We start from the raw sequence: 22,221 nt of genomic DNA, 5'->3' as shown, positions 1-22,221 counted from the left end.
CTAGAATCTGAGAATCTGAGAAAAGGGCTTATTCTTGAATTGAGAACCGATATCCTCTTATTCCACTAATATTTTTCTAAAAATTCGTAATTTGTCATCGGCACAAAAGAAGTTTGATCTGAGTAGGTTGCAGCAGGTCGTAGCGTCGTCATATCATTTATATGATTTAACAAAATCAAATATAATCAGCCAAAATAACGGGATGTTTTCTTTTTATGATTAAAGAAAAAAAATATACCGAAGTATTAAATAAATTGAAACAATTTCTTGAAAAAGAAACTGATTTATCCACAAATAAATTTATCAAATAAAATTTATTTGATATGTTTGGCGTTAAACTCGGAAGGGTGTTTTTTACTCATCTTAAAAAAAAAGTGGCAGATTATTTTGTACAAACGATTATTATGGAATATGAAATTGAAGTGTATGAAAGAAATGTTGACATCTAAACAATGGTCATAATAATAGATCTTCTTTTCGTAACTACCTAATCAATAACTAGGGTATTAGTAGGGTTCTAGTCCGATTCTTTACTGACGACACTTCCCACTTATAACATCTTACTGATGGAACCACTACTTATTGTGCCTGAACTTCGTGTCAAAAGTTTTTTGCGCTTCACAACTTTTGGTTTTTCTCCCGCTTGGACATGTGTGCTGGTAGAATGTTTTTCCCCGCCTTAAACGTAGATGAAGATACTTTTCGTTTCGCTACCTCCTCAATTCAGTACTTGTTATATCTGATAACCATGCAGTGAAAACGTATTGCAAATCTTATTTCCAAAGGGTATACGTGATTTGATGTGTTCTTTGTGCGAGTTTTTTTTCTAAGTTTTGGCGAAAGTATTATTTGGAAAACACGACTAAATAAGTTGAATACATATTTATAAGGAAACGTGTTATTTTTTCACTCTAAATATGTCCTGAAGGACTATTCTTTGTGATTTTTTATTAGTTTTGTGGGAAGAAAAAGAAAGAAAAAGTGTTACAAAAAAAGAGAGAGAAAAGGGGCTCTTTTTAAAGAAAGAGAATGGGTTTTGTTAAGAAAAGAGGGATTTTCTCCAACTGAAAAAAATGTATCTAAATATCTAGATAGGAAACAGTTATCTCTAGTGAAAGTATTAGTTTCTTGTTGCAATAACTGAAATATGCACTTTTTGGGAAGCTTTTGAATGAAAAATATGTTAGTTTCACATGTTATTTATGTTGAATCTTCCAATTGTAAAATGCATCTGAGATACAAATCTCGAGAATGTGTTGAGATTTGAGATCTTAATCATTGACTTTATATGTTAATTAATAAACCTTGATCTTTATTTAGATTATCAATTATTGCGCCAAGATTTTTTAAAAGAATATTTTACCATGATTTTATTTCTTTTTGGCGTATGATTCATACTTACAATACATTATAATTTTGCAATTCAGGCTATAAATATTCAGGGGCGTGAATATCATTATACCTGCTTTAGTTATTATTGAAAATCCAATGTATTTGTTTTTTATACAGTACATAAATTTTAATAATAAAGGAATGAAAGGTCCACAAATGCGCTATACTACACGTCTGATTGGATATTTTTCGATATACTGTGTAATTATACTGTATACCGTTTATTATATATAAACCTTCTGCTTACATAATTGCTTAATACTTTTAAGCGTTAAAGAACTGACCTAACAATATCTCCAAGGGTATACAGTATAGATAATGTGTGGATACATCATGTAACGAATATGTATCTCGTACAATTTTTGATTGTGCAGTCATCATCATGTAAGAATTCAATTTTAAATTTAATAAACTAGGCTTCGTTTGATTTATTTTCACATCTGGCATAGTTCACAGTAGTTAGTCCGAAATAATTATTATAGTTGGATTACAGAAATGAAATGAATGGTCAATACATATATTCATGTGCGGCAAAAGTAAGCTTGAAAAAATCATTGACGTTGGCGTAACGATTGTTTCCTATGTGATTTATTATTTATCCTAATTTATGAGGTAAAGCAGCCTTTTTTCGGAAAAAAATGAACATATATCCTAAATGGTTAAAAGAAGTGTGTAATGAAATGGAAGGTATGAACAGTATGAACGTGAAATATTCCAGGAGAAAAGTTCTAAACGGGTCAATTGTGCTATTAAGGTACGATATACATGCTGCATTAACCTAACCATATCTTCACGAAAATGGTCCCATGTATTATACATATATTTCTTGGTATTTTTTTACAGATTTCTAAATAATGAAATTTTTGAGAAAAGTATTTTGTCGAAATTTACCCTCCCTCTAATTGTTTATAAGTTTAATAAAAATTAAACATGAAAGTAACTAAATTAATCATACCTTTATTAGGTTTAATCTCAATAAACAATGTTGAACCCGTGCCCATGAAACAATCATGTTTTTTCACGCCATGTGGAGATATGACTTGTAGTGGACCGGGTTTTTTTGGTTGTGCTATAAATTTATGTGTAATTCTCCCGGATTTTATGCATAGAACGAATGCTATCTGTTGCAACGATGTTGAAGAATGTAAGAAAATTAGATATCCAAGCAAAAAAGTGAACGGTAAGAAAAAATAAAAAAGAAATAATCAATTGCAATCACAAATAGCTGTGATATAGTTTAAATATTACTATATCTGAGATTGCTTCATACTATTATGCTGTAGGTGTAAATGAAGGCCCTATTAGTAACGATTTTCAGATTCCTATTGACACCAGCGATACCGTTGCTATGCTTGATCGATTGAGTTATTATGCCTCAGACTGCTTTTAAGGATCGCTGGCAAAGAATCGATAAAACTTAGTTCATTTAAAAAAATTTGATAAAGTGTTAGTAGGATAGAAAAATCGTATTTATTTTCTTGCAACTTTGTAATTGCTTTTTACGATATATTTCTATTATTATAACAATAAAGCACTCCTTCAAGAATTTCTATATTTCTGGCAAATCTTTCGCATATTGGGATGCGAGAATGTGAGTAATATGAGAAATACTAATTAATTACTTTGATTCTCTTCCACAGTATTTCTTAATCTATAAATCCAATAACGAAAATAGATCAGTACAATATCACCGAACTGGAACACTGCCCTTCAGTTTATGACTATTGGTATTATCTTACATGATGAAGAGCATAGCTTTCGGCATGATCTATAGTATTTTTTCTCTGTATTATGTTGGACCACCATGGTCTGTCACGTTCTAACGATTATGAATAATGAAATGGGTTGAAGGGTCTCCAGAAACAATAGGATTCATGAAAATTAGGATGATACCGCGATTTAATTTTGTCCTAGACACTTTTTCACCATAATTCGACTCTTTAAAACATTTGTAACACAATTTCACAAGACGCTGCTCGAACATGGAGCCTTAAGAAATTATTTTTGTTACGTCATCATAATCATCATTAGTTGTGGATGAAATTCGACGGACAAGATGGAAAAAATATGACAACCTATTTGAGAAGCTTAAAGATTTAGCTATAATCCATTGGATCTTTTGTTTACCTTCGAGTACTCGGTATGATGAAAGGACCGAGGAGGCAATAGAAATATGGTTGAGGAAGTGTTTTAGGCGTTTCATATAACCGTAATATATTATTTTTTAAATGTAATCCTGTGTTTATCAATTCATTGATCATTTTTTCGGTGAAATTATAAACTAACCTATACGTCTACTATATCTTAAAGCAAAATCAAGTATTATATATTTTTAATTAAAAAGGAATTCAACCAAAGATTATATATTGTATCAATAATTATTTGACTTATGCCAGAAAAATTTTTTTGGGATATTTATTTAGCCGGACTTCTTATACGAACGATGTTATGACGTTTTTTGAAATGTAAAAAAAAATCCCTATTTTCGAATATTTGTTAAAGTAACAATACTAATATTTCTTTGATTATTTTCTTTTACTTTTAATATAGATGCAACAATAAAATATCACACACGAAATTAATCCTCCATTACATCTGAGAATTCATGTTTATCTCCGAACTAACCGAATTATAGAGGCAGAAAAATCTTTAATATATTTTCTTCAAATTAAAAAATAGCGATTTTTATGGAGAAAATTAATTTTTTTGAGAATAAACATTAATAATTTATATTTTGTGATGATTTTGATCATTAATATAAATACATGAAGGTCAAGTATTGTGCTATTGAACATTAAAATAAATGTTCCCCCAATTGATAGGCAATTGAATAAAGAATCTGTAAAACCTAAAGAAGCAGATTTTCATCACAATAAAGCAATGGTAAGTTTTCATAAAATTATAGAAAAATTAATTTTAGTTCCAGAATAGATTTCTTTAAATATGTATGAAGAGATTTTCTCTTCATTACTTCAGATCATAAAAGGCCAGTAGAAGGTACTTTTCTACTAGCAACTTTTATTTCATACCATGATAGATCCCCTAGTAGTAAATGGAATCTAATGCTACGAAGCTCTCCATTAAATACTACAAAACTTCTTTGACTATTGTAAGAAAGGTACATAGTCTCCAGAAATGACAGATCTTTCAATAGGTGTTCAAAAAACTTTCATAGTGTAACAGAAAAGCTGTGCCTGGAACCATAAGGTATATATAAAAGAATAACATTTTTTGTAAAAATTTTTGTAACTTCTGAATTTCTGTATGAAGTTGAATTTCTTCATTATTGTCTTTGCTTGAAAGTATTTAAACATTCTTTAAGACATTCTGATTCTTTACCAAAAGATATCTTAAACTCTTCTTCAAATATTAATTGTTATTTGTAATAACTTATATATTTCCAATTTTTAGGTCAGTTCTTCTTAAAATAGTCCATACAGTGAATCCCATTGGCCGGAGATTAAAATTTATTATAGTGAGAAATTCACTATACTGAGGGTCATATTATTATCATATAAAACAAATCTGTATCTGAACTTTTCTTCATTATAGCAAGTTATTCACTATATAAAAATTTTCTATAGAAAGGGTGATATGAACTGTTATTAGAAGGGAAAACTTTTTCTTAAACATTTGATTAAAAAATAAAATAAAAATTAGCTTATTTGGTTTATTTTCAGTAAAGAAAATAAGGCATATAATTGAAAAAATTAATCAGCAAAATAAAAAATCATGCAAAAATTAAAAGAGTGATGTGTTAATATTTATATGTGTTCTCAGTTTTAATATATATCGAGATCTAACTGTAATTATAAAAATTATAAAAGGCGCCAATATCAGATATCTGTTTTTACATGATTAATGCGATCGTGTTATTTGTAATAAATTTGTATATTTATCTATAATTTGATTAATTATGATTAGGATTATGCCATTATGGTTATTATTATTGATTTACAGTATAACTTTAAATCTAAATCTAAATCATTGCTCTTAATGAAAAAAATAACCAAGTTTTTTCCTAATTCGTCTAGTAAAATCTAAAGAGTATAATAAGAAAACTATGAGAACTTTGTTTAAAAATTATGTGCTAACTATATTTAAGATAAAAAGACTGTTGCCGTTATAATAAACACCACTAAAAAAAGAGACCACAAAATAATATTCATAATACTAATAAATCTGATCTTAATAGTAATTTTTGTTGCAATAGGAAAAAATTCATTAATATCATGTTCAGTTTGATCACTCAATACCATTGAAAATGGTCCTCCTGAAGGAGGATTTCACCGAATATCCGGATAGTGAAATTGTTTTTATTCGGATGAAGGATTTCGTAATGTTTGTTATTAGTGAATTGTAATACATTTTATATTCACTAGCCGAAATTATTAGTAGTGTTCGACGCGATTATAAAAGAGAGAAATTTTAGTTTATATATAAACGAAAAAAATTAATAAAACAATTATATGGTACTTACAAATAGGGGTTAGACTTCATAGTACCATTCTTCTACCAAAAGGATCCAATTATCTTCACAGAGTTCTTCTTGTTCTTGTTTGATAAATTTCCATACATAACGTTCTTGTTGAATACCTCGAATTTCAATAATTAAGTCATGTTGCGGAGAGTAAATATTTGGATGTTTATAAGGATCCGAACTAAGAATATTAGATGGGGACTCTATAAAATCATTGCTAAAAGTTCTTGATGCTTATGAGGACAAGGAACACCATGAATTATTTGAACCACAGCCACGTCATTGTCTTTATCAATTAGTAACTTCTTTTTTTTTAGAAAATTGTCGCAATTGTCAGAATCACCAGAGCTGCAGTAATCTTCTTCATCTTCATTAAAATTATGTCGCCAGTAATTTATAAATGATAAAGATGGACGATAGTCTCATCGTGTGTTACGAATTAACCTCTTTTTATGGATATTATTTTTTGAGTATTGCTAAATATCACTGCTTGTGATTGTCACCTTACCAGAATTAGAGTAGAATTTTGGGCAGAATTAAAAATGTCATGAAACTCTGCCCATTAATATTTGCTAATGCTGGCGCGGTGAGATTTGTATGGCCATTTTGAGCGATTTCTAGTAATACGCAAATTATTGAACTTGATAATTAAACTTTCATTATTTCGTTTGTCTTAATAGCTTTATCACAAATTTAGTATTTAGATTCTAGTTTACTAATTCATGAAAATTGGACAAGCTGCTGTTGTACTATATAATCTAATTAAACGTTTTGGTTCTGAAAACGGTAACACACTTCCTTGTTCGCCCGATATATTAAAATTTATCGGTTTTTATCGGTTTAATTTTTGTAGGTTGAAAGTATCCAGTGGTCACTTGTGCCTTTTGCTTGCCTTGTAAGTATATGAGATTACCAACCAAAATGTTGGTATGATTATTATAGTAGCCTGTGTTGAAATTACTAGTAAAACCTCACCTTTTTCTAACTATAAAAGTCTTCTTTTCCATCCGAAATCTATCCCATTCTACTAATCTGATCTCATGTCATCAACCATAATGTATGGTGGATTCGGTCTACATCACATTGTGTCTCGTTGCGAGTTAGTTGCGAACTATGTGGAAAAATATTATGTCATGCATTCTTTCTGCATGAGTTCGTATGTCTGATTTATCCAGACAATGTTGCGGTAAAGCGTCATTTATAGACCTTGAACGTAACATTTTATGACATACTTTCAAGCTCCTTTTGGACATCATTTTCTTCAATGAGTCCAATCATCAACAGAAAATCTTTCAAGCACTAGCTAATTGGATACATATTAGTTTAGATTTTTTTTTCGAAACTCACTATTTTGTCTTTTTAAATCAGCAACTTCTTTCTGGCGATCGACCATATTCCTTCCAAAATATTCTGTGTATTTTTCATTCGTTTCTACCCTTTTGAAATTTGTGTATTAAGGATGAATTCTAGATTTTAATCCATCTCCACCTATGAAAATTGAGATAATAGGTATATCCCAAGAAATTTACCGTATATTATGACTAGTATTACCCATTCATTACTAGACATGCCAAGACACCAGAGAAATAATAAGAATATGGCCGATATTTTTATGCGGCAGGCCCGAAAAACGCTAAAAAACTACAGAAAACGCGATCGATATAACATTTCATTACATGTTATTCAAAATGATTAAAAATCAGGCGAACATTAAATATATCGCTCTCCGCGAAGAAAGTACCCGGTGTCATTTAGCAAAATATTCTGGACATCTCTTGCTCTTCAGTGTGATTTGCTCAAATTATCCTACGACAAAATAAGCGGAAAAATATGTAGTGTTTGACCATTATAGACATTGCGTTTTATTGTAAAGACGCATTTGTGATTACCTCAAAAAACGTTGCAAATGTTTTTGAGAGTATTTATAACAATCCACTAAATCCACCATGTGGCCAAGCTTATGCCTCTTGCTCACGTGACACTATAGTAAGTGATTAGTAACTGCGTGATAGTAAAACAAATTCTAAATTTACGTTTCCTGTTTCTCTCGCCTTTTTTAGGAGTCTAAATATTATTTCCCGAGTTTAAGAAGTTGTTTATTGATTGATGATATATTAACGTAATAAGAACATCGATTTACTTCAATTATCTTGCAAATCGCTTATTTCAATTATAATACATTCACTATACGTATATATTTATTATTGTCAAATATTTTTAGTATCTATAGGCGTAACCATACTAATCGAGCTCCGGACTCTCAACGGTTTCCGGAACCTTTAGTAACGTCACCAAATTTTCCGCAGCATGCCGATCATTTCGAATTTTGCAATATTGTTGCTACATTGGTTGAGTTGACATCACTTAATCACCCATTTGCATTTGCTTTTTTAAAAATTCCCTATTACATAAATAACATAATATCCTTTATTCATTCAGATTGACAATGTGCATATAGGTTTGATATTTTTGCCATTAAATATGATTTACCAAATTTGTTATTAGCCGCACAATCTTTTAATGAAAAATAGCTTTTTATTGTGAAAATGTCAAAAAAAAAGAACATACTTATTAGAATATCCTTCTTTCGTGGAATTCCAGAGTATGCAATATGTCAATCACTTTTTTTTTTACCCGAAAATAAATATAAATTAACAGTTTTGGAAATTTGGCGTAATTACTCTCTTTTTTATTTATTTATTATTCTTTTATTTATTTTATTTAAAAATCCTTCCAACACCTGAAAACTTTTTTTTTTTTAAAAAAAAATTAATATTATATACTTATAAATAGCATGGAACAATTAACTAGCAAAAAGCCAAAAATTACGTCAATACACAACGTGCTTAATGAATTTAAGAAATGTAATGGATGTAATCGAAAAAGAAAATATTTAAATGAATTTCAAATTTGTAAATCATGTTACAAACCGATGACAGCGTTTATACCAAGTGGAAATAAAGTAGTTGATGATTTTATTAAACACACTCTAACCAATCGTAATGAAATGGCTGGGAAAATGGAATTTGTTCCTTATGATAGATTTAAAGATATAGAATTTATCGCTGAAGGAGGATTTAGTAAAGTTTACAAGGCCACTTGGATTGATGGACCAATTTCTTATTGGAATCATAAAAAACTAAAATATGATAGTTATGGTGAGATGAAGGTTGTACTCAAGAAACTTCATAATACTAAAAACATAAATTCCAGAGGTTTAAATGAGGTACGGTATTTCTCGATTATGAGGTTTAAATATTACTTACTATAATATTATGAATAACATTTCTAATTTTAATTTTAGCTTAAGATATTTTATAATTTTACACAATCAATGACTAGTTATGACCCGTATGATAATGATGGTTATTATCCATACGTTAATAAATGTTATGGTATTACTCAAGACCCTATTACTAAAGATTTTGCGATAATTATTAAATATTATGAATCAGGAGATTTAACACATTATTTACTCAACGATTTTTTTAATCATAGTTGGTTAGATAAGTTAAATATATTGAACTATATTGTACTTGGACTTAAAAATTTGCATAATGCAAATATAATCCATGGAGATATTCGTGATGGAAATGTCTTTCTTGAAAATAACGTTGCAATAATAGGTGATTTAGGATTAAGCAAATCAGCATTAGTACATGATGATAGTAATGAAATTTATGGGGTTATTCCATTTTTTGCTCCAGAAAATTTTGTAAAGCCGATATATACTAAAGCTTCAGATATATATGGATTTGGTATGATCATGTGGGAATTAATGACAGGTAGAAGGCCTTTATGGGATAGAGACCATGATATAGAACTTATTCATGAAATATGTGATGGCTTACGACCACCAATTGTCACAAATGCACCAGAAGGTTATATTGATTTAATGCAAATGTGTTGGCATCACGATCCAACGAAAAGACCAACAATTACTGAAATAGAATCCAAAATTAAAAATATTTTGCTTATAGAATCTGATAATTATCATGAAAGCAATCCAACTAAAATTATAAAATCATCAGATATTGGACCTGTAACAATAAATAATCCAAGTGGTATATATGAAAGCAATTCTTTGAGTTTAATAATGTCTACAGAATCTACAAGAAGCTTAACAGAAATTGGTAAATATTTTACATTTATATTCATTTTAAATGATTAATATCTTTTTTTAAAGAAATATTTTAAATATTTTATTAGACTCATACCAAAGTGATGAAGGATCTTTTAATGGTAGTTTTTTATTTATTATTTAATGTGTTGATTTATTTCCTATCATTACTAATAATTTTTATCTTATATTTTATTTATTATTTTTTTATCTTTCCTTTAGAAGATAAAAGGAGACTTGATAATAATTTGATTGAAGGTGATTCTTCTTATAATCAATTTTATTATTGATTAACCTATGATCTATATTATTAATCTTTAATTATTTATTTAGATGAAGATACGAAAAAAATTAGATTGTCTGAAAATGATGATGATGGCATTGCTTAAATATAATATCATACTATATAAAATATTTTAGATTTAAACGAAATTTACGTTCTTTTTTAGACGTATGTATTTAAATTCAATCTTTTAAGATCTAACGAACACACTTTCATCATAGATTATACTATCAAAGAAATTGTTTATGTATAAGCGTTTAGTTTTTATTAAATAGACTTATTTATAAAATGTTTTCAAATTTTGTTGTAATAAATAGATATTTATTTCTCATTTTTTTAATTATTAAATTAATTGTGAACGCATGCAATTAACTACTTGATAATGAATGATTTACTTGAATAGGCCACGCCAACTTACTAGTGTAAAATATAGGTATTAATAGTTCTAATTCTTAATAGTTTTCAGATATAAAAATTTATAGCGTCGGTCGTAATTACAGAACGGAATTACAGCATGATAATAAATCATTTATTCTAATATAAACCCACAACGTATATTTTGACCAAATACGAATCGAAAAAAAACTTTTTTATGAAATATTACGAATGTAATAAGAAAATATTAAAAGTTTTATATTGAATATTCCAACAATTTATAATAGATTTCTTTATTAGTATCGAAATAACTCAATGATACATTGATCTATCACATGTGTCAATAAAGTGCATTCCAACAATTTAGTTCATCAGCAATATTCCAAAATAATTTTCAGAATTCCCGAAAATGTAAAAAGAGAATTTTAAATATTTTTAATGTAACTACAATCAGCTAAGTTTGGAACTCATTGCAGTGAAATATATACAATTAGACAATAAGGAATAGTAATAGTATTCTTAACTTTATACTGAAAAGACAAATTATCGCTGTTTTCACTGTAGTGTTGCGATCCGTCAATCCGTCAATCCGCGAATCCGTGGATTTATCCGATTCGAAACCATCTGGATCCAGATGAAGGTGTCATCTGCTATTTCTGTATATAAATCCGGATCTATCCGTTTGGTTTATAGTATTAAACGGATCCATTCGGATGGTTATCCAGGACCCCGAAATATACATAAAAGGGTTTTGCGTATAATGAGTCAAAAAAATCATGTAGATCATTCCTTTTATGGATAATCCCAGCCAAAATAATATTTCCTAATTTAGATAATGGCTGAAATTATCGTAATTCCGGCCCTGAAAGAATGCGTATTTTGGACCACTACTGGACCTGACCTCTACATATATATTTCGGGGTCCTAGTTATCCGGATCATCCGTTATTTACGGATCGGTCATCCGAATTTTTATATGAAATTCATTCGGATGGTCATCCGGATAATCCATTTATTTACGGACCGGATTAAACGCCATGCAAATTACTTAATAAATATAATTATAGATTACAGGATGATTATGATTACTGGAAAAAACCGGACAATTTGTCCGGTAATCGTCCTGTAATTATAATCACCCAATGATCACAACGTATACAGAGATCTTAAAACTGCAATAAATAGTCGTAATAAAAAATAATTTTTGACAAAGAGTCTAACAAAAAATATATTTTCAATTACCGCTAATAAATATAATTATACCACTCCATGAAAGCAATATATGATTCCGCGATGCAAGATGATTTAGGATTAGGATTACAAGTTATGAACTCATATGTAAAGATGGTTCGTTTAGGAAACGGAGAACTCGAAAGACGCCAATCAATAACGCTAATTCTCTATCGGATTACGAATAATTTTCGAAGCAACAGATAGTCTAGCGGGTTCGAAGGTTCCCAATAATGATTTGGTCGAAGATTTAACAAATTAAATTCGGAATTTAGTAATAGGATAAGGGTAATGTAGAAGGATCAAAAAGTAAAGGTAAAGAAATCGAAACGGATAATGACAAATTGAATGAAAACAATAAACGAATTCAGGGAAGTAGGGAGGACAATGATAGCGAGTAAATGAATAATATCTTTCAATAGAGTAATTTTTTTAATATACTTTAATGAACTTAATCACAATATATTTAGGTTTGTTTGTAGTATAGTATAGAACATTATCAGACATTCAGACATTTACTAATTGGTGATGTTAGTACAACCTACTAAGCTGTATAAAAAAAAATACTTTGTAAGCCTGATAAAAAAAGTTACTCGGCACACGTGACCTCATAACTGCGGCACCATTGTGCCTTGCAATAAAATACAATATGATCAGTGAGTTGCGCTCAGTAAATTCCACCAATCATATTGCTTATTGCAAATACAACAGTTACTCGGCAGTGAGTCGGCACTTCAAGACCGACAACAAATGACAAGTCAAAATCCGGACAAATCATTATACCGACAAGTTGATTATTCTGACAATTTTAGGAACAAAATTATGAAATTTACCACATTTAAACTAAATATTACATGTTGTAACAAATTATTTTATTAGAACACTCATCATTAGATTTAAAATTGTCGATATAATGACTTTTCAGGATTTTGGATTGTCGAAATTTTGTTATCGATCTTATGTTAGTCGTGCAAATGACTGTCGAGATTTTGATCGGATACCGTATTTTTTTACGTCTAAATCGGGAATGATTACATTGGTAATTATTATTTCAATACTAATAAAGTTTATAAAAAAAAATAATAATTATATCACTCATAGTATAAAAATAAACTTTCTATGTACAATACATTAAATGCACGATCTTCAGACTAAAATATATTTTTCATCGTTTATTCGAGGAATTATAAAGGCAAATTTTTTATTTAAATAAATTTTTAAATGAATATTATTCGTGGAATTCAAAAGTATGCGTTGTGACGATCACTTATTTTTAAATTTTTGTAATCACCGAAAATAAATGTGGCGTAATTAAGATTTTTTTTTTTTCAATCTTTCCTTCATTTTGCAAATATTTTTTTTCAAGAATTTAATAATATACGGTATAATTATCATGGAGCGTACAACAAAAAATAGACCAAAAATTAAATCAATGCACAACGTACTTGATGAATTTAAGAAATGTAATGGATGCGATCGAAAAAGAAAATATTTAAATGAATTTCAAATTTGTAAATCATGTTACAAACCGATGACAGCATTTATACCAAGCGGAAATAGAGTTGTTGATGATTTTATAAAATATACTTTGACCAATCGTAATGAAAAAGCGGGTAAAATGGAATTTATTCCTTATGATAGATTTAAAGATATAGAATTTATTGCCGTAGGAGGATTTAGTAAAATTTATAAGGCCACTTGGATTGATGGACCAATTTCTTATTGGAATCATAAAAAACAGAAGTATGATAGTTATGGTGAAATGAACGTTGTACTTAAGAAACTTAGTAGTTCTAAATACATCAATTCTGGAGGTTTAAATGAGGTACGGTATTTTTGATTATTGAATATTAATTTAATTTATCATATAATATAATAACAATACTTACATTAACTTTAGATTAAGATGTTTTATAAATTCATACTTTCAATGGCTAGTTATGATCCATGTGATAATGACGGTTATTATCCATATATTAATAAATATTATGGAATCACTCTAGATCCTACTACTCAGAATTTTGCGATAGTCATTAAATATTATGAATCAGGAGATCTAGCGCATTATTTAATCGATGATTTTTTAAAACATAATTGGATAGATAAGTTAAATATATTGAATTACATTATACTTGGACTTAAAAATATGCATAATGCAAATATAGTTCATGGGGATATTCATAGTGGAAATATTTTACTTGAAAGAAATTTTGCGATTATAGGTGATTTAGCGGAGGCAAAAATCGTAAGTGAATCATTAGATTCTGATTATAATGAGATTTATGGAATTATTCCTTACATGGATCCAGAGATTATTCAGGGAAAGAAATATACTAAAGCTTCAGATGTATATAGTTTTGGTATGATCATGTGGGAATTGATGACAGGTAGAAGGCCTTTTTGGGATCGATACCATAATACAGAACTTATTATTCAAATATGTGATGGACTTCGTCCTCCAATTGTTACAAATGCACCTGAAGGCTATATTGAATTAATGCAAGAATGTTGGCATCATGATCCAAAGAAAAGACCAACAGCTTTTGATATAGAATCAAAAATTCGAAATATTTTGTTAATGGAATCTGATAATTGTCGTGACAATAATCCTACTAAAATTATAAAGTCACCAGATATTGGACCAATAACGATAAATAATCCAGATTTTATTTATAAAAGTAGATCTTTGAGTACAATGATCAATTCTGTTGAATCTACGGAAATTTTTACAAAACTTGGTAAATGGTCAAGACATCTTTATATTAGTTATTACCTCTTTTAAGTAAAATAATTTCACAAATTTATTTATTTAGACCCGTACCAAAGTAGTGATGAATTTTTTAATGGTAATTATTATATTATTTTATTAGCTTCTTAACTATCTGAGTCTAGCGTCTATGTATTATTACTGATAATATTTCATATTTTTTAAAAAGATAAAAGAGAACTTGATATTAATCTGATTGAAGGTGATGTCAGATGTTTTTATAATCTATTGCGCCATTGATTATATATATATTTTTTTAATTTTTTTTTTTTAAAAAAAAATTCAGAAAGAACAAATAAAAAAATTAAATTAACCGAAATTGATGATGATGATGGTAAATATATATATATATTTTTATTCAAGATTTAATGTACTATATATGCAGTATTTAATTAATTTATGCAATATTTTTTAGACGAAGAATTTGAATTTGGTATTTATTAGTTTTGGATTATATCATTTTTTAATTATAGAATCTTTTTCCTAACCATAGATTAATTATGAAAGGATCTATTTTGTCAATATTGCAATTAATAAAAATTTATCATTTGATTTTTAGACCGTTTAACAAAAGAATCTGAGTTTGATCAGTATTTATAGTAATATTGATCTTAGCAAATTTAATAATAGCAATAGTAAGTAATAAACCAATAATTATCTTTTATGATATTCATATAATTAACGAGGTTTGTTGTTTGTTATATTTAGGGATGGCAATAAACCCGACCATAACTGACCATGTGTAATAACCTGTTACATGCAACAGACATCAGGAAATAGTCGGGAAAATAGGGATTGGTAATTTTTATTCAGTTTATTATATTTATTATATTTATTTTTTATGTTCGATTTTTTTTTAATTATATAAATTAATAAAGTATTTAAAAATGTTACCAAATTCTATGATATAAGTTATGTCTCATTTTTGACTTTTTTGAATTAATAAATTTTATGAACAATCATCAATCATCATTGAGCAATTGTTAAAAAGTGGTCAGTTTAATGGCTGTTCGGTCGGTCAAGTGTTCGCTTAATCAGTCAAAGGACTGTTATAATTCCCAGTTATATTACATTTTTAAAATAAAAATAAAAATAAATATAAATATAAATATACACCGAAGGCATCGATGAATATTTCAGTCATTCATTGATACCCATGGAATAACAAGTATGTATGTTACAATTACGTATTATTTGATTTAATTTTACTCACTTTATTTTGGCGATAAAAAAATAATCAGTCATCATTTTTTTAGCTATTATTTTTCAATAAAAGAGATGATTCCCTTTTTTCTAAGTCTTTTAGTTATTTTCATTTCCCTGGGCAGTAATTATTTTTCCGTTATCATACTTAACTCGAAAAGTTCCTTAACCGCTATCCGGTTCTGTAAATCAGCCCATAAAATTCAAGTTGTACGAAATTTAAAGTTGTATAAATTTTCGTACGTATTAGTATAACTTTTATTATGTTTTGTAAACGCAAGTACTATCAAAATATGAGTGCGTACGTCTATACTTGCATCAAAGTACAGTACTACTTTACTTATTACCTAAAATATCTTTTTTCATTTTTAGTGATGATTTGAACTCATCGAGTAGTCATACCTTCTCTTTAAATTGATATTAAAATTTTGATACATAAAGACCTTATAGTTATATGTGCAACTTACCTTGTAAAAAAGTCAATCCTTTTTTTTATTCCATCTTTTTTCTTTAAAAGGCTCATATTTCCGGAATTAATAACTTTATATCACGGAATTTATCGAATTATTTATATTTTCCGTGAATGGATCCGTGAAAGGCTCATTTTTACGGAGTTTTTACAGAAATAACGGATAGAATTTTTTATAGGGCTTAAATGGAAGACAATAGTTAGACTAGTCAAATTAGGGTTAGTGAGGAGTATAATTATAATTGTAGTCATACCGCGTAAACTATATTAGAATTTATATTAATAGTATTATAAAGTTATAACTCATAAGAGTATCAATAGTGGTGTAATTATTCTCTATATGAAAGTACAAAAAAAAAAAATTAACTTCAATATGATGCCCATATTTTTAGCATTAGTATGGTCAGAAAAACATTTCTTGATGTATATTATTTAGTTTTGCGATACACTTCGTCTAATGTATGTTTTAATTCCTCATATCTAACCTGTAAATGAGTTGAATTGCATCTACAAATAAATCAAGATTTTAATGGAAAGTATTTAAATATAATATAACATTAAAAAAATTTTGCTTTAATTTTAAATAAAAAGTATTATCAAAATCAACGAAATAGTCCGTATGACATCTATTGGTTATTTACAATATATTAACTAAAGAACAAATTATTATTTTTGGGTTATAGTTTCAATAAAAAAAGTTAGAAATAATAATAATAATAATCAAAATCTCAAGTTTTCATAAAAAAAATTGGGGTGAAAAATCATAATCCCAAAAATTCAAAATCCTGACACTCATTATCCCAAAAACTAAATTTATTTTTTCTAACCAATAATATCATTAAATTTTGCAAAGTATGATAATTAAAATTATTAATTATTAATAAAAATATAATTTTTGAAATATAATCATTAATTTTTGCGAAATATTTAATATTTAATTATTACTCAATAGAAATGAAGTTTATAATTTCTATTTTAAAAATGAAATATGTTAAAACAAAATTTTTTAATGTTACATTGTACTTAAATACTTTTTACAGAATTTTCTAAAAGTTCATGTAATTTTTAGAGAATCACACAAAAAATGAAGTAATTAATATATATACGCTGTCTTTTTAGAAGAGATTATGTAATAACAACTCAAAGTGATAAAAAAGCATATATTAATTATAGTATGAATATTTAATACAATTTACAATTATTCTCAAATTATTGACTAGTTAATTCAAGTTGTAACGAAGGAATCTGAACTCTGAAGGAATATTAGACAAACTACAATATTAAAAATTTTATTTAACTACTAATATTTTAGCTCGTAATTAAAAATGGGTTCTCGTAACTTGAATAATAGTTAAATTAACCATGCTATAATAATGTGTATACCGAACGAAATGAAATATTTTATTCTCTTTTATGTTTTCTCAAAAAATGCTTTGTTTTTACTTTTTTGATAAAAAAAAAAAGTTCATTAATTATTGTAAATAACAGGATATTAAGAAAAAGGCTTCCTTCTTTCATTGTAGAATATTCAATGCTTGAAGAATATGATCCTTTAAATGTAAAATTTGATGTTATTAGCCATATTTCTTAAATATAATACAAAATATTGTGCTTGGTACATGAAATCCTCACAAGATACATATTTTAGTAACTGAATAAAAAAAAATATTCTTAAAAAATTTGGGTTGACCAGGGTAAATTGAAAACACTAAAAAAAAAGCTTTAAATTAATTTAAGTTTTTAAGAATTTTTCTCGTTTTTTAAATTATGATTGTCGAAAAATAACTTTAAATTTTTAAGGGAGAACAATAAATATCATAATTCTAATAATATTAAATACTATTCTTGGGGACAAAATCCCTCGCTAAGAAAACCATCTGAAAAAACTTAATTTGCTAGTTTAGCTTTATTTATTTGATTTATTTGTAAGAAAATTTAAATATGATAATCACTAATTCATAGTAATTAATAAATAAATTTTCCATCATTTAATGCATGATTCCAAGCATGATACCAAAGATGTTGCTTTGGTTCAATTGGAATATCTCCTTTACTTTTTAATCCATTAATCCAATATTTAAGTGGTGTCTCTCCATTATTTTGTATAGTTGGTTGTAAACAATCAAGCACATATTTAAATAATAAATCACCAGTAAGAACAGGGATTTTAAGTACACTTGCAATATAATCAGCTGATTTGGCTTTAATACATATTGGAGCCCAAAAATCTGCTATTGGACTGTTCACACGCCAACTTCCGTCGTCATTATTATCTACACTAGCTCCAAATACAAAAACATGCTTAGAAGTTAATTCTGAAAGTGTTCTATCATCATAATAATAATAAGGGTGAAGATTCAATGGATCTCCATAATCATATTGTTCAAGTGGATCTCTAAAATAAATTTTTAAGTTAAATTTGAGATTTCTTATGATGAAAAATAATTATTTTGACACATTAAAACACTTACATGTTTTTGGCATGACCATTTTTTTTTTCGTTACTTAAAATTAAATAATGTTAATAAATAAACACATAAGTATAAATAAATACAGAAAAGTTGACATATACTTTATGATTTCCAGATCTTCACTAGGTAAGATTACAACAGAAGCTGTCCAAATAGCACTTACGGTACAATCATAATGGGGTAGAAACATAGTTGTAATGATAGCTGTAATGGATATGTTACTATTTACTGGAGAAGTAATCTTGATTCCAGTTCTATTAACACTAATGTTATAAATATTACGAAAGCACTCAAATGATGAAATTGGCTCAGTATAGGGACGAATAGATTCAAAAATAGCTTGAGTTTCTGGGTCATGTACTAATGCATCTGATTTTTTTTGTTTAATAGGAAATTTTTGAATTATGTCATAAGCTATTGGTAATAAATCTTTATCAAGATTTGAAAGTCTAGAATAATTATCAATTGCAAATTGGCGAAACCATCCTCTAGTCAATGTAGTGCAAATCCTAGAAAGTGCTAAACTGTAAGAAGTTTCTTGATTTTTGGAAATCTTTGGAATAAGATATCTTTCAAGTGCAATTACCATTGCTTCTTCTTTAACGCAATTAAGTTTTGTTTTATAGTCAAGGTTTTCAAAAAGAGATTTTTTTGTCCATGCTTTAGACTATTTTGCATTTTTTTTTATGTTAGTATTTAGGTTTTATACAAATAATGACTTATAATAATTAAATTTTTATACCTGATCATCTTTTAAACTTTTATAAATTGGTTGATCACCATATTTAACGAGTTCATGTAAGTAATCATGGGGAACATGCTTTTGTACAAATAGAATGTCTTCGTGATCCAAGAATTCTTCATTGGTCATATTTAATTTGATGTGTGCGCCTGGTTTACCTCGTATTATTTCAGTTTCCTTGATACGAGTCTTTAACATAAGTTCAATTGGCTTATCACGTTGTGGACTGCATAATGGTTGAGTCATTGATACTTTATTATATCCCAATAAAATTCTTAACAAATGCAAGTCTGCAATATTCTTTTGAAAATCAGCTGGCCAATAAATGTGAGATGTTTTCAAAGCTTCAAGAATTTTTAATGGAGCAACAATACATGGAAAACTTGATAATAATGGAAACAACATTTTATCTTCAATATTGCGACACAAATCACAAATCATCAGAGCACTTATTTTTGGTTGAATATCATTAAACATTTCAAATTCAATTTTACTTTCAATTAAGTTTATGTTGTCCTCAATATAGTTGTCATCTTCATTATTATTATCATTCTCATCACTTTCTTCTTCATTCAGAATAACATTTGACTTCATAGTTCTAAGATCCATTTTATCAGAGACAAGTTCAATATCAAAGTTGATAGATTTTCCATTTGTAAATGGGTCAATACACCCTCCAACAAGTTTTAATCCACCCCCTGGATAATGAATTAATTTTATATTTTTAAAAGTTACATTAGAACTTTTAGCTTTATTAATAAATAAAGTTGATTGTGAAGGGGTTGCAACTAAATCCCAATCATTAGGTTCACGGAAGAAAGGCACGTGCCATTTTGCAGCACGAGAACCAATAAGCACAGGATATTTTATAAGAGAAGTGCAGCCTCCATCAATTTTGGAGATATTATTTAGAATTGATAATATTTTCTTAGAATTATAAGCGAGGGTTTGAGGTTTAATCATTTTTTTTTAATAAAATTTTTAATTTATCAGATGAGTTGGAAACAAAAAAAAAAAAAATACTTAGGGGTTTAGTTAAATAATCGAATATAGTGTTTCTATTTTTGTATTAACTTTCTTTTCTTACGTAAACATTAACGTTAAATTAACACATGATTATCAATGTGAAGTGTTGTATAATCAACAAAAAAGTTTAAATTAAAATCACGTTCAGGAAAGGATATCTCATGAACTTCAAATTATCATAGTAAGAGATTAAACAACACATGCAGAAATCAAGGAAAATAAGGTGAAATCAAATAGAAGGAACAAATCATATTATAGAAAATGTGTTTAATTAATTTTCATATTTTGTTATTTCATTATGATAAATAATGAAATAGTAAATTGTAATTGAATTTTAATATAAGTATTAAATTATCCGTACATTTAATTTGCTGATGGTCCAATATTTGTAATAATTATTATAAATTGTATATTTAAATTGCTCTCAACTGTCAATATTCGTGATCGTCAACGATAAATATTATGTGATTTGATGATGGTTTCATTCCGGCATTAATTTGATCGATCATTGGGTCAAAATGCACGTGATTAATTGATATGGAAAGTTTCTTGGAATATTTTTAAAAATTTGATTATTCCATGGCATCTTTGGTGTTAAGCTTAACTTAGCGTTAAAATGTGTTTATTTGTATACGCTGATATCGATTAATCCATACTGCTAAATAAAAATAAAGTAAATAAAAATAAATTCTTCCATTTTACTTACTATATATTATTGATAGGATTAATTTTATTACGTTCTTTTAATAGTCCTTCATTATACATTTTATACGTAATTGATTTATATTCAATTCCAATTAAATAAATTTTAAAAACGCCAATATGATGAAATTGCAGATCTATCCATTCCAAGTTAGAACATTTATATTATTTCCACAAATTGAATCAGAATTCAGAACTCTTCACTCATAAAAAAGATTTACTTGTATTTCAATATAATATTATATCATTAAAAGCTTTTTTATTTTAATATTTGAGCTAGCATAGTACAATTTATTAATTTTGATATATTGACACTATTCATTTTTTTTTATACTTTCTTTATAAAACATAACTATCTTTTTAACGTATCAATCGTATCATTCAAAATTGAAATCATGTGAATTACAAGATAATGAGAGGCTTATATGAATGGCTTAGTTTAGTCTGATGAAAATGGCTTAAGTGATAAAATCAATAAAATCTAATAATGGCTTTGAAATTGTGGCTTAGGGCTTATTGTTTAAACAACAATTATCTTAAAAATTCATATTATTCTCATAATAACAAAGAAATTGTTTAATAAACATGTTTTAGTTGTTATTTTTAGTTGTGCAACTTAGTTTATTATAAATATACTTTGCAGAAAAATATTTTTTATAAATATCAGAAATATCAATTTACATTTGACAGTAAATTGTAACAAATCATTCAAATTTGAAATGTATACCCAAATCTAAATAAATCAAATTTTTATTATATTTAATATATAATGATAGCATGCTAAAATATTATTATGCCATCATAAACAACATATAGTATTATGGAAACTGAGAATACATTTAAATATTACTACAATTAACATATCTGGTTTAAACTCTAACTCAATTCTCTAAATGATCTGGTTTGTTATTATTGGCCACAAATGGGATATGATGTTAAGGAATATATAGAAACCTGTGATA

The 22,221-nt window shown here is 27.4% G+C and overlaps 4 protein-coding genes across 4 annotated transcripts; 3 read left to right on the top strand and 1 right to left on the bottom strand.

Moving 5' to 3' along the window:
* Positions 1-2,322: 2,322 nt before the first annotated feature.
* OCT59_025538 (uncharacterized protein) lies at positions 2,323-2,782 on the top strand (the record flags this gene model as incomplete). Its single annotated transcript, XM_025317185.2, has 2 exons — positions 2,323-2,572; positions 2,676-2,782. 2 exons carry the CDS (start codon positions 2,323-2,325, stop codon positions 2,780-2,782), a joined length of 357 nt encoding a protein of 118 aa, XP_025178851.1.
* A 5,769-nt stretch (positions 2,783-8,551) lies between these two features.
* Positions 8,552-10,620, top strand: OCT59_025537 (uncharacterized protein). Its single transcript, XM_066139194.1, has 4 exons — positions 8,552-9,098; positions 9,177-10,114; positions 10,215-10,250; positions 10,326-10,620. The coding sequence occupies exons 1-2, from the start codon at positions 8,667-8,669 to the stop codon at positions 10,041-10,043; spliced, it is 1,299 nt and encodes a 432-aa protein (XP_065992161.1). The 5' UTR covers positions 8,552-8,666; the 3' UTR covers positions 10,044-10,114; positions 10,215-10,250; positions 10,326-10,620.
* A 2,652-nt stretch (positions 10,621-13,272) lies between these two features.
* On the top strand, positions 13,273-15,366 carry OCT59_025536 (uncharacterized protein; the record flags this gene model as incomplete). The annotated part of the gene is made up of 8 exons (XM_066139186.1): positions 13,273-13,704; positions 13,780-14,617; positions 14,693-14,725; positions 14,816-14,848; positions 14,933-14,980; positions 15,062-15,079; positions 15,262-15,281; positions 15,355-15,366. The coding sequence occupies 8 exons, from the start codon at positions 13,273-13,275 to the stop codon at positions 15,364-15,366; spliced, it is 1,434 nt and encodes a 477-aa protein (XP_065992160.1).
* A 2,917-nt stretch (positions 15,367-18,283) lies between these two features.
* OCT59_025535 (uncharacterized protein) lies at positions 18,284-20,494 on the bottom strand (the record flags this gene model as incomplete). Its single annotated transcript, XM_066139178.1, has 4 exons — positions 18,284-18,713; positions 18,790-18,822; positions 18,891-19,456; positions 19,532-20,494. The coding sequence occupies 4 exons, from the start codon at positions 20,492-20,494 to the stop codon at positions 18,284-18,286; spliced, it is 1,992 nt and encodes a 663-aa protein (XP_065992159.1).
* Between the last annotated feature and the right edge of the window lie 1,727 nt (positions 20,495-22,221).

This window comes from Rhizophagus irregularis, chromosome 5 (assembly GCF_026210795.1).
Source record: "Rhizophagus irregularis chromosome 5, complete sequence".
Classification (NCBI taxonomy): domain Eukaryota; kingdom Fungi; phylum Glomeromycota; class Glomeromycetes; order Glomerales; family Glomeraceae; genus Rhizophagus; species Rhizophagus irregularis.
This window is presented reverse-complemented; position numbering and strand designations above follow the sequence as displayed.